The sequence below is a fragment of the Electrona antarctica genome (genome assembly GCF_951216825.1).
Source record: "Electrona antarctica genome assembly, contig: scaffold_106, whole genome shotgun sequence".
Lineage (NCBI taxonomy): Eukaryota > Metazoa > Chordata > Actinopteri > Myctophiformes > Myctophidae > Electrona > Electrona antarctica.
The window spans coordinates 19,413-38,026 of record NW_027637567.1 but is presented as its reverse complement, the minus strand read 5'-3'; the positions used below and the strand labels follow the sequence as shown (position 1 = coordinate 38,026).

The following is an 18,614-nucleotide window of genomic DNA, read 5'->3' as shown; positions in this document are numbered from 1 at the left end:
AGCTTCTGATCGGACCGGCGCCAAACATTTTTTAAATGTTTTACTCCCTTCTGCTCCCATGATGATTTATTTTACTCCTCTTTTCCCCGATTTAGCCGCTATGTCAATGAATGAATCCCTCCCTCCATAGGGCCGGGGGTCCGCGGGGGTCCCCACGTACACAATGCTGTGCGTTGTCACTGCTGTTGTATCCTACTGAGCGGTAAGCGACTCTCCGCTCACCCAAACATGTCTCCAGGCACGGCCTGCATGGCACCAGAAAATCAGCCCTGGCATGTGTGGTCTTCACCAGCCCAAAGTATGGTGTGGTCTTCACCAGCCCAAAGTATGGTGTGGTCTTCACCAGCCCAAAGTATGGTGTGGTCTTCACCAGCCCAAAGTATGGTGTGGTCTTCACCAGCCCAAAGTATGGTTTGTACGTCTCTAAATGTTTTGATGAATTGAACATGGTGTACCCTCTTGTAAACAAGTGTAGCCTAATGCTTAATTGGGTCATCCACTCAGTTAACAGTCTTTGTATTGAGTTTGTGCTTGAAATGTACTGTAATTCTGCAAACTGTTAATACATATTTCAATCAATCAATCAAAAACACCATATGTACACTTACACCATATGTACACTTAGACCATATGTACACTTAGACCATATGTACACTTACACCATATGTACACTGACACGGTTCAGCTGCACAATGTGAGCTTTGTAAATAATAAAACAATATAAATACATCATAATTTAATGTCATAAAACAATGAATACTCATGTGTTAGGATAGGCCTGGTGTTTATTGTTTTATACAACACAGAATGATACAGTAGGATATTTAACTTATTATTTATATTCACCAATTAGCATTTTCTCCTCATATGGGTTCCCAAACAATGACCCTTTTTTGGGTCGTGGACTATTATTTTTAAGATACAAAATACAATTATAATAGTCTAATAATGATAATAATCAGAAGTAAAACAAAAGTCAAACATTTTTCAAATTAATTTCAGAAATAATTAAAAACAAAATCCATATTTAACCCACAATGCACTATAAGACTTGATTTGACAGAATCAACATCATCATCATATGAATTATTATAATGTACATCATTCATTAATTTGAGATTAATTAAAGTACAAATGGAATGTGATCAATACGAGCTCCATCCAACGTGCGAACGTTTCGGATGGCCTGTCCGAAAGAAAGCCAGACATTTACCACTCGGTACCCTCACAAAGAAAAATGCAGTAATCCTGGTCTCTATACTGCCTCCCCCTGGTCAGCCGGGGCGCCTGGAGGGGAAAGGAACGGGTTGGAAAAACGTGTTCCTTCCACGCGATATTTGTTCAACCGGGGAAACGCCCCCCATTAGAGGTGAAAAGGAGCGACATTGTATCTGAAGTTTGAACACAATTTGGACAAACCCCAACCGTGACATGAACACAGAGAATACACACATGTATTGATAGACCAATTTGTAGAGATATTGAATAGAAAAGTATTTAAACCTCTCTTTTCTTTTTTCATCTTTAAATTAGTAAATACAATACTCAATCTACATGTGACAATTGATACATATCCATGTGTTATAGTTTGCAATCATATGCATTGATTAGCATACATTGTTTTTATTATATTTTGACACTTGCTTTGGCAATGTAGATGTTTGTTATCATCATCAATAAAGCTCATTTGAATTGCATTGGTGAAAACAAATGTTCAACCTCGTGTCCTTATTTGGACAGCAGTTCACGGAAGTTTTGGTCCTTCTTCAGGATCCTGTTCATTTTTTAGCTGGCTTCGTCTCCCTTCTTCCGCACAATGTCAATAATCGCCCGTGCTTTTTCTGCCCTGGGCTTCACGTCTTTGACGGACTCCATTTCGCCGTCGTTGATGACGCCCTCATGCAGAAGTTGGTCCAGCAGAGAATCCAGGTTGGCCGCTGAGACTCTGTTGACGAACTCCACCCTCAGACTTCAGCTTGTCCTCTGCACCTTGAAGGGTATATTTCTCTATCAGTCGTACATGCGCAACAATAACAGTTGTTTTATATAATGTTTCAGAGCTCAAATGAAGGCCTGAAACGATATCACGCTCGTTGACAAGGCCAGAATTCACAAATTGGTGAAACTGGGGGTGTGTGTGTGTGTGTGTGTGTGTGTGTGTGTGTGTGTGTGTGTGTGCATGCATGCGTGTGTGATCTACCTTCTAGTTCCTGGTTGATCTTCTCCAGTTGACTCTCTTTGTCCTTCAGCTGATCTGTGATCTTCTCCAGTTCTCCCTTTAGCTGTTTAATCTCTTGGTGAACAACCTGTTGTGACTCTTTTACAGAACACATACAGTAGATGAAACATCTTGGTGAACAACCTGTTGTGACTCTTTTACAGAACACATACAGTAGATGAAACATCTTGGAGAACAACCTGTTGTGACTCTTTTACAGAACACATACAGTAGATGAAACATCTTGGAGAACAACCTGTTGTGACTCTTTTACAGAACACATACAGTAGATGAAACATAGTTTAGTCTCTGTCGGGTGGAAACCTTGCATGTCCAAAACTGTTACTTTTCAGGAAATAGGCTGCTGACGTGCCTATTGGACAAGGACGAGTTGGGGCGGGACTTAGCGAAGGGCTAATGAATGTTGAAACGACGATCAGTATAGGCTACTTTTTGTTTTTGTGGAGGGAAGGATTGTTGATTCACATGTTTCGTGGGACGGGTTGGGCTCTGTGGCGGGTTAAGAAAAACACCTGACCTGCACATCACTAGTGTCTACCTTGCAGTGTGTAGATGGTGTTCTAGTGTCTACCTTGTAGTGCGGATGGTGTTCTAGTGTCTACCTTGTAGTGTGGATGGTGTTATAGTGTCTACCTTGTAGTGTGTGTAGATGGTGTTCTAGTGTAGATGGTGTTATAGTGTCTACCTTGTAGTGTGTATAGATGGTGTGATAGTGTCTACCTTGTAGTGCGGATGGTGTTCTAGTGTCTACCTCGTAGTGTGGATGGTGTTCTAGTGTCTACCTTGTAGTGTAGATGGTGTTCTAGTGTCTACCTTGTAGTGGGTAGATGGTGTTCTAATCTAGTGTCTACCTTGTAGTGGGTAGATGGTGTTCTAATCTAGTGTCTACCTTGTAGTGTGTGGATGGTGTTCTAATCTAGTGTCTACCTTGTAGTGTGTGGATGGTCTTCTCCAGTTGCATCTCTCTTCTCTCTCGTTTCTTCTCCAACTCCACGTCTCGCCTCTCTTTGTCCCCCAGTCGAACTGTGAGCTGCTCTACTTTGGAGTTCAGTCTCTGCATTTCCCCTCCAAATTGTTGTTTCATAGCCGCTAGCATCTCTTTTATAGAACACAACATATAAAACATACTGTGTAGTCAGTTTAGAATAGATGAACCACTGACATTTTGAAATCCTCAATTAATACATTTTCTCGATATGTCTTTCACTTAATTGTGTTTACTGTAATATTGTAGTCTGGAAGGGAATAGAAATGTTTTCCTGTACAGTCATGTGTGATTACACTGATGACATCACCTGCTTCTTCATCATCCTCAGACCATCTTCCTGTTTCAGTTTTAATCTCTTTATTTATTGTCTTTTATAAATTAACCTCTTAGTAAACTGATCCTATCCTCTCCACACACACACACACACACACACACACACACACACACACACACACACACACACACACAGTTGGGAAGTATGTTAAAACTAACTGACTGTTTACATGCATAATAACAACAGTTGAATTACTTAGTTAATCACAGTGTCTGCTATAGTTGTACAACAAAGTATATAAAGGGTTAATGAGGGATGAGTTCCTTCTCTCACCTTGTTTCCTTCTCTCACCTTGTTTCCTTGCCTCTCACCTTGTGTCCTTCTCTCACCTCGTTTCCTTGCGTCACCTTGTTTCCTTGCCCCTCTCACCTTGTTTCCTTCTCTCACCTTGTTTCCTTGCTTCTTCATCAAATCGCTTTCTCAGTGTCTGACATGTTTGTTCCAGATCCTCAGATGTTTCCAGTTCCATCCATATTCTGTCCAGCTCTTCTTGCAGTGCTTTGTTTTCTCTATTCATCTCTAGGTGTTTTTGCTGCATCTCTTTGGTGAGGTAACCTCCACCGTTCTTCATCACCAGCTGGCTGATTTTCTCCATCAGCTCAGTGACCTGAGAGGGATCCTCAGTGTTGAAGACATGACAGCAAACATCACCACCGTATTTACTGATGGCTTGTTGTAGTTTTGGAAAAGCTTTCCAACAGTCTTCAACTGAACAGTGTTGAAGATCAAGATCGCCACCATGAGTGAAAATAATCATGATGTTTGGACAGTGACTGAAGGGCAAGCCAAGACCTGTCTCCATCAGTTCAACAAGTCTCTTCTCCTCAGGCGTGTATTTTCCCATTTGGATCACACGCAGGACCACATGAGCACCAGGAGCAGCTAAACGGTCACACCGCTCATTCTCTTCTTCTAAGAGCTTTTGACCAGTTTCATCTTCGCGCTGCATTGAGTCAAACGCGTCAAACCATCCTGGGAAGTCAATAACAGAAACCTTTCTGCCGTCAACTACACCTGTGATCTTCTCACCGCTGGTCGATGTGGCTTTAAATGCTCCGTAACCCAGGATGGCGTTTCCAGGGGCAGTGATTCCAGCTCTACTCAATCCTGATATACCAATCCGAATTTCATCCTCATTTGTTATGAGAGCTGATGAAGGACGGACAGACAGACAGACAGACAGACGATAACATCAATAACAGCTGTGTGAATTAATTTACAGGTACATTCATTGTGTTGATCCTGTTACAGTTTAACCATTATGCCCTGGCATCACTATTGTAATTATTTAAAACAATTAAAATAAAATACATCCAATATTTAAATAAACAAAACAAAACTTAGCAAAAATAGCAGATCTACAAGTGTGTGCCACATTGAAAGCTTGTAGCTCGGCTATTTCCAATATTCATGGTACAACAGTGCATATAGTTCACTTATACTATCTCTATTGTAGACCTGTCATGATATAGAGCAGCATTCACTATCTCTATTGTAGACCTGTCATAGAGCAGCATTCACTATCTCTAGTGTAGACCTGTCATAATATAGAGCAGCATTCACTATCTCTATTGTAGACCTGTCATAGAGCAGCATTCACTATCTCTAGTGTAGACATGTCATAATATAGAGCAGCATTCACTATCTCTATTGTAGACATGCCATAATATAGAGCAGCATTCACTATCTCTATTGTAGACATGTCATAATATAGAGCAGCATTCACTATCTCTATTGTAGACATGTCATAATATAGAGCAGCATTCACTATCTCTATTGTAGACCTGTCATAATATAGAGCAGCATTCACTATCTCTATTGTAGATGTCATAATATAGAGCAGCATTCACTATCTCTATTGTAGACCTGTCATAATATAGACGACATTCTGTTAACATTCTGTATGCAAAGTGTGACAGGTGGCAATGTTACACATTGTGAGCTTGTAGATCAGCTATTTTTCGTGAAGACATTTAGCGTGTGCGTGCGTGTGCGTGTGCGTGTGTGCGGGTAACATAAAATAAACTAATAGCAGTGAATAAGGCCATGAATAACAGCAAGGATTTTAAAAGCTAGAGTTTAGAAGTAGGTCTTGAGCTGTGCTTTATAAATGTCTACTGAGGCTGCCTGTCGAAGGTATAGTGGGAGTAAAGTAGAATGTCTGAGCGATAATTAAATCATGTATTGTTGTTGTGTGAAACACCTCCTTTCCCATAACTGTCACCTACCGTCAACTCTGGCCTCTGCCATGACTCCTGCAGGAAGACAAATGAAGAAATATCAACACATCTGACATTAATAAAAAAAAAAATCACCAGCTCAGTGGACTGGTGGCTAGAGTGTCCGCCCTGAAACTGGGAGGTTGGGGTTCGATCCCTGGCCGGGTCATACCAAAGACTGTAAAAATGGGACTCAGAGCCTCCCTGCTTGGCACTCAGCATCAAGGGTTGGATTGGGGGGGGGGGTCAGTCCCTGATTGGCACTCAGCATCAAGGGTTGGATTGGGGGGGGGGGTCAGTCCCTGATTGGCACTCAGCATCAAGGGTTTGATTGGGGGGTCAGTCCCTGCTTGGCTTGGCATTCAGCATCAAGGGTTTGATTGGGGGGGCTCAGTCCCTGCTTGGCTTGGCATTCAGCATCAAGGGTTTGATTGGGGGGCTCAGTCCCTGCTTGGCATCAACCGGTTAATGTGAAAAAAGTGATGCTATCACTCAAAGATTTAGTGACCACCTTGTAGTACCTCTGAGGTTTGTGGCAGCGGTGGCCGAACGGTTTGCGGAGCGGTCTTGATACCGGAAGGTCGCCAGTTCGTATCCCCGGACCGGCACGTTAAAATTACCACCGCTGAAGTGCCCTTGAGCAAGGCATTGAACCACTACCATGAAATGTTCTATGAGCAGGGCCTGGCTGTAAACAAGTATCTGATGCTTAGTCCAGTTACCCTGGGTAAATATAGTAACTTTGCTTTGCTTTGCTTTGCCCCAGACCCCTTGAAGATCCTCAGCCATAGAACTCTCATCGGCCCTGAAAATGAAGGCCTGTCCCTGGGTTCTGCATGGACCACAGTAAGGTCCTGGGTTCTGTATGAACCACAGCAAGGTCCTGGGTTCTGTATGAACCACAGCAAGGTCCTGGGTTCTGTATGAACCACAGTAAGGTCCTGGGTTCTGTATGAACCACAGTAAGGTCCTGGGTTCTGTATGAACCACAGTAAGATCCTGGGTTCTGTATGAACCACAGTAAGGTCCTGGGTTCTGTATGAAGGACAGTAAGGTCCTGGGTTCTGTAAGAACCACAGTGAGGTCCTGGGTTCTGTATGAAGGACAGTAAGGTCCTGGGTTATGTAAGAACCACAGTAAGGTCATAATATAGAGCATCATTCACTATCTCTATTGTAGACATGTCATAATATAGAGCAGCATTCACTATCTCTATTGTAGACATGTCATAATATAGAGCAGCATTCACTATCTCTATTGTAGACCTGTCATAATATAGAGCAGCATTCACTATCTCTATTGTAGATGTCATAATATAGAGCAGCATTCACTATCTCTATTGTAGACTTGTCATAATATAGACGACATTCTGTTAACATTCTGTATGCAAAATGTGGCAGGTGGCAATGTTACACATTGTGAGCTTGTAGATCAGCTATTTTTCGTGAAGACATTTAGCGTGTGCGTGCGTGTGCGTGTGCGTGTGTGCGGGTAACATAAAATAAACTAATAGCAGTGAATAAGGCCATGAATAACAGCAAGGATTTTAAAAGCTAGAGTTTAGAAGTAGGTCTTGAGCTGTGCTTTATAAATGTCTACTGAGGCTGCCTGTCGAAGGTATAGTGGGAGTAAAGTAGAATGTCTGAGCGATAATTAAATCATGTATTGTTGTTGTGTGAAACACCTCCTTTCCCATAACTGTCACCTACCGTCAACTCTGGCCTCTGCCATGACTCCTGCAGGAAGACAAATGAAGAAATATCAACACATCTGACATTAATAAAAAACAAATTCATTAAAAAAAAATCACCAGCTCAGTGGACTTGTGGCTAGAGTGTCCGCCCTGAAACTGGGAGGTTGGGGTTCGATCCCCAGCCGGGTCATACCAAAGACTGTAAAAATGGGACCCAGAGCCTCCCTGCTTGGCACTCAGCATCAAGGGTTGGATTGGGGGGGTCAGTCCCTGATTGGCACTCAGCATCAAGGGTTGGATTGGGGGGGGTCAGTCCCTGATTGGCACTCAGCATCAAGGGTTTGATTGGGGGGCTCAGTCCCTGCTTGGCTTGGCATTCAGCATCAAGGGTTTTATTGGGGGGCTCAGTCCCTGCTTGGCATTCAGCATCAAGGGTTTGATTGGGGGGCTCAGTCCCTGCTTGGCACTCAGCATCAACCGGTTAATGTGAAAAAAGTGATGCTATCACTCAAAGATTTAGTGACCACGTTGTAGTACCTCTGAGGTTTGTGGCAGCGGTGGCCGAACGGTTTGCGGAGCGGTCTTGATACCGGAAGGTTCGTATCCCCGGACCGGCACGTTAAAATTACCACCGCTGAAGTGCCCTTGAGCAAGGCATTGAACCACTACCATGAAATGTTCTATGAGCAGGGCCTGGCTGTAAACAAGTATCTGATGCTTAGTCCAGTTACCCTGGGTAAATATAGTAACTTTGCTTTGCTTTGCTTTGCCCCAGACCCCTTGAAGATCCTCAGCCATAGAACTCTCATCGGCCCTGAAAATTAAGGCCTGTCCCTGGGTTCTGTATGGACCACAGTAAGATCCTGGGTTCTGTATGAACCACAGTAAGGTCCTGGGTTCTGTATGAACCACAGTAAGATCCTGGGTTCTGTATGAAGGAGAGTAGGGTCCTGGGTTCTGTATGAACCACAGTAAGGTCCTGGGTTCTGTATGAAGGACAGTAGGGTCCTGGGTTCTGTATGAAGGACAGTAGGGTCCTGGGTTCTGTATGAACCACAGTAAGGTCCTGGGTTCTGTATGAACCACAGTAAGGTCCTGGGTTCTGTATGAACCACAGTAAGGTCCTGGGTTCTGTATGAAGGACAGTTAGGTCCTGGGTTCTGTATGAAGGACAGTAAGGTCCTGGGTTCTGTAGGAACCACAGTAAGGCATTCCTTTAAATCTTTATCGTGGTGTAATCACTCATGTGTGTGGAGGACAGTTATACATGACGGTTTGGACTCCCATTTTTCAATTGTTCAAACTAGATTCTAGTCATTGCATAGCCGTCAAGGTCCCTAAACTGCAGTAAACTGATATTACTAGACACCAGTTATACTAAGGGTCCTGTCAGCAAACTAGATATTGCTATATCAGTCTGTCGTTAAAGAAACAATCGTTCCCAGACAATTGTCTCCCAACACGTCGCCTTCACCCTCCATTGGCATGCCCGCCATCACAACTATGCAAGGTGCAAGACTGTCTCATCATGATAGAAGATGTCTCATCAAGATGTGGAGCCACCTTACCAAACCAAAACTATTTGGTAGAACTGGTAGAACTTGATCTCCTCCTCCTGACCTCAACTAACACTGTCCAGCAATCTCTATAACAGGGGTTGGCAACTGGCGGCCCGGGGGCCACATGCGGCCCCCACCTTCACTTAATGTGGCCCCGAGGTTACGTTTAGTTTTGTTTATTTGAACATCTTCACAGAACAGATTCAAGTGCACATCAGTAGAGAAAGAAAAAAATAATGAAGACCCGTGAAGGTGATCAAAAGGCATGGGCCCATCCTACTCACAGCACAGCATTATAAATACTCAGCATAGTTATCAGTTTAACAATACATTAATCAGAGACAAAAAAGAGAAAAACAAATAACAACCCTACACCCAACCCACACCCGTGTCACTGTAGTGATTATGAATGTTTTAGTTAGATATTAGTATTGTTTTACACACACACACACACACACACACACACACACACACACACACACACACACACACACACACACACACACACACACACACACACACACACACACACAATAAACTATATTTAGCCAGGGTAATACGCTTGAGCAATGTTTTGAATTGTGATATATTACTGCTGTGTTTGACATCCTCTGTCAAGCGGATTAATGTCAGAATACTGATATAATATTGGTTTCAGCTGTTTACAATTCCACAACATGCAAACATGACCAGCTGTTATTACTATTAGTAGCTCATTGCTTCAACACAAGTATAGCCTAATTAAAGGCATTTGAAATTACATAAAAATGTTAATTTTCAGGATTCCAATTCAAAAATAGCAAAAAAATAATTCGAGATTTCAATTCGAATATAGCAAAAATAGCCGATCTACAAGCTCAAAACTGCGCCGTGTTTTGAGCTTGTAGATCGGCTATTTTTGCTACAACAGTAATATATGGCCCTATAGGGAGTGAGTGTGGAAATGTAGTGGCAATCTCCATCGTCAAAGTTGCCCACCCCTGCTCTATAATAACCATGTGACCCGCACCCACTGCATTGCAATTTGATTGCTGCTCCAATTAATTTTCAATGGGAGTCACATGGTTTGACCAAACATTTGTGTTTGATGAGGGGGGCGCAATCAGCAATCAGCGATCAAACACAAATGTTTGATCAAACCATGTGACTCCCATTGGAAAAGCATTGTGGTGGCCCACAAAAACAAAAAAAAACGACCAAACATTGCTTGATTGGTGTTTGGTACGTGTGAATGAGGCCTCAGCATTCTTTTCACTGTACTAACAATGGTTAAGTTGGAGTTTGTGAGACCACCCCGAAAGTTAGGAAAGTGCACCATCTTGTGACACAGCATAGGTACTACATCTTTCAACAAACTGACAGTCTGTATGTTCAATTAGAAGCACTAGTGTTTTGCAAATTTGGGACCAGCGAATGCTTATGATCCAGACTGATCAGTCACCTTCCTCTTTCCACTGCTGATCATGTCCAGCGCATGTAAGAATTAAGGCATCTCGGCAAGTTAGCTGACGCGCGACGGGGTGTTTTAAAAATAATAATGTGTTTATGTTTGACAGATGCTGCATGGACCCGTCACCATGGGTGCTAGCAGCAGCCACCACCGGACTCCTTCACACTTTAGTCAACTCAACTGTCATTGTGTCTCTGTATGGTTTCAGGGGCTATCGGTCGCAGGAAGAGTAACACCAAGGATTAGTCTGTGATGTCACTGACTGACTGGTTTATAAAAAGCTTCAAGTCCATACTACTTCCGTGTTGCATAACAGTGACATCACTGTCCTCAACTTATCTTTACCACCTTGTTTCAACGTGTGTTCATGGCACGCTGCCTGTCATCAGCACAACAAGCTCAGCTGTAGACTATATTTGTCACATATTTGTTCCGTCAGACCGTCACGCTAATGAAACACTATGGGATTATTATGTCATGTCAGCAGTCAGCACTATCAGAAGATGTAACCCAGGTAAAGTAATCTGTCACTCCGCAAGTTTAACTAAAGTTTTTTCCATCTGTCCAAAGTCATTTCTGATAGCCTGCAGGCAGCAGGCAGGAGGCTGCAGTCCTACTGATATACTGTAGGACGGCCAGCCATAATAATATTTTAGGTGGCCTACACAAGATATCTGCACCGGGGTCCACTGACATGTAGTTAGGGGGCCTACACAAGATATCTGCACCGGGGCCCACTGACATGTAGTTAGGGGGCCTACACAAGATATCTGCACCGGGGCCCACTGACATGTAGTTAGGGGGCCTACACAAGATATCTGCACCGGGGCCCACTGCCATGTAGTTAGGGGGCCTACACAAGATATCTGCACCGGGGCCCACTGACATGTAGTTAGGGGGCCTACACAAGATATCTGCACCGGGGCCCACTGCCATGTAGTTAGGGGGCCTACACAAGAAATCTGCACCGGGGCCCACTGCCATGTAGTTAGGTGGCCTACACAAGATATCTGCACCGGGGCCCACTGACATGTAGTTAGGGGGCCTACACAAGATATCTGCACCGGGGCCCACTGACATGTAGTTAGGGGGCCTACACAAGATATCTGCACCGGGGTCCACTGACATGTAGTTTAGGGGGCCTACACAAGATATCTGCACCGGGGCCCACTGACATGTAGTTAGGGGGCCTACACAAGATATCTGCACCAGGGCCCACTGACATGTAGTTAGGGGGCCTACACAAGATATCTGCACCGGGGCCCACTGCCATGTCGTTTAGCCTACACAAGATATCTGCACCGGGGCCCACTGCCATGTTGTTTAGCCTACACAAGATATCTGCACCGGGGCCCACTGCCATGTAGTTTAGGGGGCCTACACAAGATATCTGCACCGGGGCCCACTGCCATGTCGTTTAGCCTACACAAGATATCTGCACCGGGGCCCACTGACATGTAGTTAGGGGGCCTACACAAGATATCTGCACCGGGGCCCACTGACATGTAGTTAGGGGGCCTACACAAGATATCTGCACCGGGGCCCACTTCCATGTAGTTTAGCCTACACAAGATATCTGCACCGGGGCCCACTGCTATGTAGTTAGGTGGCCTACACAAGATATCTGCACCGGGGCCCACTGCCATGTAGTTTAGCCCCTGATGGTATAAGCAATAATAATAATCTCCAAATCATAAATAGCAGTTCAATCTAATAACTTCAAAAATAAACCAACTTCAGAACATGTAATAAATATAAATAAGTAATCACTAATAATGTAGGCCGAATGGATATAATGAAATCATCAAGATATATATATATATATATATATATATATATATATAAAGATGATGCAGTTAGACAGGCCAAACACTAGGTCTATTATTCCAAATTTCATGTTCAATGAACCGTTACCGGAAAAACAAATACGAACTGCTGTTCATCGTATAAACAAATAAACCGTGGCAAACATCCAAGCCAAACTACAAAGCACATGGGCAGTGCAGTGAGTCCATGATGGGTGATGAGGTGATTATGGCAATGAATAAACAGTTGATTTTCCAGAGGCTTTCTGACTCACGTTTGTTCTTGGAGGGTGAAGAGAGAGCCAGTGTTCTGGAGGTTGGTAGACACAGCACTGGTGTGGTGATCTTCTGAGTATGAATGAGTGCAGCTAGTTCTACTTATATAGCCTCCAACACCTGTGCGTGGCCAATTGACAAGCTGACACTCACTCAGTCTTGATTGGATGGGAGTTACTCTCCATGAGCCTTTTGACAATCAACATATTTTTGTATAATGTCTTGTATTTAGTTTTTATATATTATGTAGAATATTGATTGATTATTTGTCTTTGTCTGTGTCCTGCAGCACACAAAGTGCCAATAAACCCTCACGGGTTTCATAAGACACCATTTTACGCTTACAGCATGTTTTACAGCAGGGCTAGGTAACCTTTGGCACCGGTGGCAACGTTGGCACAGAGGAGGGTGATCACTGGCATTAGTGTAGTTGGTTTAAAATAAGCTATTTAAAAAATAAATAAACTTAGTCAAATAAATGAAGTCCCTCATAGTTGTATGTAAATTATATCCTGCACATAATTCTACATTCATTAAAATTCCGAACTCATTGGGAGGTTATTATTATTATTAATGAGAAACACACGTTCATGAAAATGTAGCCCTCAGGGAGACCCAAGGAAAGAAGAAGAAAAGAAAAAGGTGTAGCACAGAAGCATTTGGCCTGTAGAAATATGTTACCCGTAGGTGCACGTCGCTTTTTGATGACATATGGCTTCGAGTGGTCCTACTGGGCAAAAGAGGTGGTTGAAATGTGCCTGAATGATGTGTTTCATATTAACTGTAGGCCTACATTATGTGAAGACATTGTGTGCGGGACAATAACCCTAGAACCTTGGCAGAGTGCTTATGGATAGTCTGTGGAAATGTGGAGGCGAGTGGTGTGCTGGTAAGGTCTCTAACATTACTCACTATTAGCTAACACGCACCACGTCCACCCTATTTTGATACTGCCTAGTAGTGGGATTGTGAGGGCAGCTAGTGCCAAATTGCCAATACACACCTCTAAAATATAGTGCTCATTATGTCCAAATTGTCCTTTTTATCGGTTTAAGTTTTCAAACATGCATCTTTCCAGATAGAAGATCTACAAGCTCACAATTTTGTGATGGGATGCAGCTTAATTGTACTGTACGCACACACGCGCACACACACACACGCACACACACGCACACCTACATTGACACAGCAGAAGCGGTCAGTGATTTGAAGTTCTCATCTTGTGCTTTCCATTCTACTGTTTCTTTGCAGGTCCAAGGTCGTACTTTATTGTTACATCTCGTGTACACTAAAACTTGACAGAATAAAGTGCACACAAAAGAGCAAGCGAAGAGAGTAAAAACCGTATCTTATTTTATCTCTGCCGAAACGCGTCAGCGTTCGCAAATAAACATGAGAAATGGCATCTGAGACGGTCAGATGCAACTTGTTTTATGAGTAAAAACCCTATCATTATGTGCATGTGCAGGTTTTCCCTGTAGTAGCACATTTAGGTGAACTTTGTGTAAACAACTTAAAGGGATATTTCACCCTTTTTGCAAAAATAAATATGTTCATGACGTTTAGAAGGTTTAGAACACTTTCCTGGGGGTCTATATGCGTGTGTAATTTGTGGTTTTAGATATTTTAGCTCACTGCTAAAATCTAAAATATCTAAAACCATCAAGTTACACACACAAAGACCTCCAGGAAAGTGCTCTAAATCTTCCAAATGTCATTAACATATTTGTTTTTGCAAAAAGGGTATAATGCTGTGAAAAACTGGTGTTGCATTACATGTATGCCCCTGCTTTTTTAAAGATGGAGTGCCACAATTATTTTATTTTCCCAGTTTGTCATGAGGTGACAGTACTTCATTAGACACCCTGGAGTCGTTTTTATGTGCAATGGTGTATTAACTTTGTATTTAGGATTTCTTCCTGGAGGCTGAACCCTTGACAGTCAAACAGGCCAATGAAATAAACAGTAATATAGTGACACCACACTATCTGCCCCTCCCCTAACCCCTCCCCCTTTATCATACAACTACAGCTGTGGGTGCGGCTTCAGTTCAGGTGGATCACCACCCATCACCACCCACCAGGCAAACCAGGCATACTTAATGAACTGGTGGGCGTGTCCACATAAAAACAACATTTTAACAAATACTGTACACTTTTTTGAAAAACGTATACCTCCTTATATAACAATAAGACCCGATGATCATGTTTTAGGGTGGGAAAAAACCGTGGCACTCCATCTTTAACCTTATGCAGGTGCAGGCTTTGACCGTGCCACTCCATCTTTAACCTTATGCAGGTGCAGGCTTCACTCCATCTTTAACCTTATGCAGGTGCAGGCTTCACTCCATCTTTAACCTTATGCAGGTGCAGGCTTCACTCCATCTTTAACCTTATGCAGGTGCAGGCTTCACTCCATCTTTAACCTTATGCAGGTGCAGGCCACTCCATCTTTAACCTTATGCAGGTGCAGGCTTCACTCCATCTTTAACCTTATGCAGGTGCAGGCTTCACTCCATCTTTAACCTTATGCAGGTGCAGGCCACTCCGTCTTTAACCTCATGCAGGTGCAGCTTTGAGAAATAACATTTCAGAAAAACACATTCCAAAGAGCCTTTCAGTGATCTGTAGCTACTCCGGTAAATAGAAACTGAATGTCAGACGATAAGTATTTGAGCTTTGATTACAAGTATTTGAGCTTTGATTAAAAGTCCTTGAGCTTTGATTAAAAGTATTTGAGCTTTGATTAAAAGTATTTGAGCTTTGATTACAAGTATTTGAGCTTTGATTAAAAGTATTTGAGCTTTGATTAAAAGTACTTGAGCTTTGATTAAAAGTATTTGAGCTTTGATTAAAAGTATTTGAGCTTTGATTAAAAGTATTTGAGCTTTGATTAAAAGTCCTTGAGCTTTGATTAAAAGTATTTGAGCTTTGATTAAAAGTATTTGAGCTTTGATTAAAAGTATTTGAGCTTTGATTAAAAGTATTTGAGCTTTGATTAAAAGTCCTTGAGCTTTGATTAAAAGTCCTTGAGCTTTGATTAAAAGTATTTGAGCTTTGATTAAAAGTCCTTGAGCTTTGATTAAAAGTATTTGAGCTTTGATTAAAAGTCCTTGAGCTTTGATTAAAAGTCCTTGAGCTTTGATTAAAAGTATTTGAGCTTTGATTAAAAGTATTTGAGCTTTGATTAAAAGTATTTGAGCTTTGATTAAAAGTATTTGAGCTTTGATTAAAAGTATTTGAGCTTTGATTAAAAGTCCATGAGCTTTGATTAAAAGTATTTGAGCTTTGATTAAAAGTCCTTGAGCTTTGATTAAAAGTATTTGAGCTTTGATTAAAAGTATTTGAGCTTTGATTAAAAGTATTTGAGCTTTGATTAAAAGTATTTGAGCTTTGATTAAAAGTATTTGAGCTTTGATTAAAAGTCCTTGAGCTTTGATTAAAAGTCCTTGAGCTTTGATTAAAAGTATTTGAGCTTTGATTAAAAGTCCTTGAGCTTTGATTAAAAGTCCTTGAGCTTTGATTAAAAGTATTTGAGCTTTGATTAAAAGTATTTGAGCTTTGATTAAAAGTCCTTGAGCTTTGATTAAAAGTATTTGAGCTTTGATTAAAAGTATTTGAGCTTTGATTAAAAGTATTTGAGCTTTGATTAAAAGTCCTTGAGCTTTGATTAAAAGTATTTGAGCTTTGATTAAAAGTATTTGAGCTTTGATTAAAAGTATTTGAGCTTTGATTAAAAGTCCTTGAGCTTTGCGGGATTACAGTCACATACTGAGTTGGTTCAGCCTCTGTACTTGAAGGCATATGAACACTATACTAGATGTAATATGTCTAACAACCTCTGTGGGAAGGCTGGTCCATATTGTCATATGGAGAACAACCTCCTGTTGAGGCATTTGGTGTTTGACTTTGAGGTCCACTGGACAGCTGCATGTTGTATAGAGCAGAGCTTTGAGGTCCACTGGACAGCTGCATGTTGTATAGAGAGCAGAGCTTTGAGGTCCACTGGCCAGCTGCATGTTGTATAGAGAGCAGAGCTTTGAGGTCCACTGGACAGCTGCATGTTGCAGAGAGCAGAGCTTTGAGGTCCACTGGACAGCTGCATGTTGTATAGAGAGCAGAGCTTTGAGGTCCACTGGACAGCTGCATGTTGTATAGAGAGCAGAGCTTTGAGGTCCACTGGACAGCTGCATGTTGTTTAGAGAGCAGAGCTTTGAGGTCCATTGGCCAGCTGCATGTTGTTTAGAGAGCAGAGCTTTGAGGTCCATTGGCCAGCTGCATGTTGTATAGAGCAGAGCTTTGAGGTCCACTGGACAGCTGCATGTTGTATAGAGCAGAGCTTTGAGGTCCACTGGACAGCTGCATGTTGTATAGAGCAGAGCTTTGAGGTCCACTGGCCAGCTGCATGTTGTATAGAGCAGAGCTTTGAGGTCCACTGGCCAGCTGCATGTTGTATAGAGCAGAGCTTTGAGGTCCACTGGCCAGCTGCATGTTGTATAGAGTGTTGTATACAACCTCAGTCTGATACTGTTGTACTGACCAGTACAACCTCAGTCTGATACTGTTGTACTGACCAGTACAACCTCAGTCTGATACTGTTGTACTGACCAGTACAACCTCAGTCTGATACTGTTGTACTGACCAGTACAACCTCAGTCTGATACTGTTGTACTGACCAGTACAACCACAGTCTGATACTGTTGTACTGACCAGTACAACCTCAGTCTGATACTGTTGTACTGACCAGTACAACCTCAGTCTGATACTGTTGTACTGACCAGTACAACCTCAGTCTGATACTGTTGTACTGACCAGTACAACCTCAGTCTGATACTGTTGTACTGACCAGTACAACCTCAGTCTGATACTGTTGTACTGACCAGTACAACCACAGTCTGATACTGTTGTACTGACCAGTACAACCACAGTCTGATACTGTTGTACTGACCAGTACAACCTCAGTCTGATACTGTTGTACTGACCAGTACAACCTCAGTCTGATACTGTTGTACTGACCAGTACAACCTCAGTCTGATACTGTTGTACTGACCAGTACAACCTCAGTCTGATACTGTTGTACTGACCAGTACAACCACAGTCTGATACTGTTGTACTGACCAGTACAACCTCAGTCTGATACTGTTGTACTGACCAGTACAACCTCAGTCTGATACTGTTGTACTGACCAGTACAACCTCAGTCTGATACTGTTGTACTGACCAGTACAACCTCAGTCTGATACTGTTGTACTGACCAGTACAACCTCAGTCTGATACTGTTGTACTGACCAGTACAACCTCAGTCTGATACTGTTGTACTGACCAGTACAACCACAGTCTGATACTGTTGTACTGACCAGTACAACCTCAGTCTGATACTGTTGTACTGACCAGTACAACCTCAGTCTGATACTGTTGTACTGACCAGTACAACCTCAGTCTGATACTGTTGTACTGACCAGTACAACCTCAGTCTGATACTGTTGTACTGACCAGTACAACCTCAGTCTGATACTGTTGTACTGACCAGTACAACCTCAGTCTGATACTGTTGTACTGACCAGTACAACCTCAGTCTGATACTGTTGTACTGACCGGTACAACCACAGTCTGATACTGTTGTACTGACCGGTACAACCACAGTCTCATACTGTTGTACTGACCGGTACAACCACAGTCTGATACTGTTGTACTGACCGGTACAACCACAGTCTGATACTGTTGTACTGACCGGTACAACCTCAGTCTGATACTGTTGTACTGACCGGTACAACCACAGTCTCATACTGTTGTACTGACCGGTACAACCACAGTCTCATACTGTTGTACTGACCGGTACAACCACAGTCTGATACTGTTGTACTGACCGGTACAACCACAGTCTCATACTGTTGTACTGACCGGTACAACCACAGTCTGATACTGTTGTACTGACCAGTACAACCACAGTCTCATACTGTTGTACTGACCAGTACAACCACAGTCTCATACTGTTGTACTGACCAGTACAACCACAGTCTGATACTGTTGTACTGACCAGTACAACCACAGTC

General features: G+C 42.6%; 1 protein-coding gene across 1 annotated transcript in view; it reads right to left on the bottom strand.

Annotated features, from left to right (window-relative positions):
* Positions 1 to 12,624, bottom strand: part of LOC306918824 (uncharacterized protein) — a 59,740-nt gene extending 47,116 nt beyond the window's left edge. Inside the window, exons 1-6 of the mRNA XM_079531680.1 lie at positions 12,563 to 12,624; positions 7,490 to 7,516; positions 5,790 to 5,816; positions 3,949 to 4,710; positions 3,167 to 3,337; positions 2,201 to 2,317 (exon numbers count right to left, since the gene is read on the bottom strand). Coding sequence (XP_079387806.1) covers positions 2,201 to 2,317; positions 3,167 to 3,337; positions 3,949 to 4,710; positions 5,790 to 5,816; positions 7,490 to 7,511 — 1,099 coding nt within the window. The 5' untranslated portion in view covers positions 7,512 to 7,516; positions 12,563 to 12,624. The remainder of the gene's footprint in view (positions 1 to 2,200; positions 2,318 to 3,166; positions 3,338 to 3,948; positions 4,711 to 5,789; positions 5,817 to 7,489; positions 7,517 to 12,562) is intronic.
* Between the last annotated feature and the right edge of the window lie 5,990 nt (positions 12,625 to 18,614).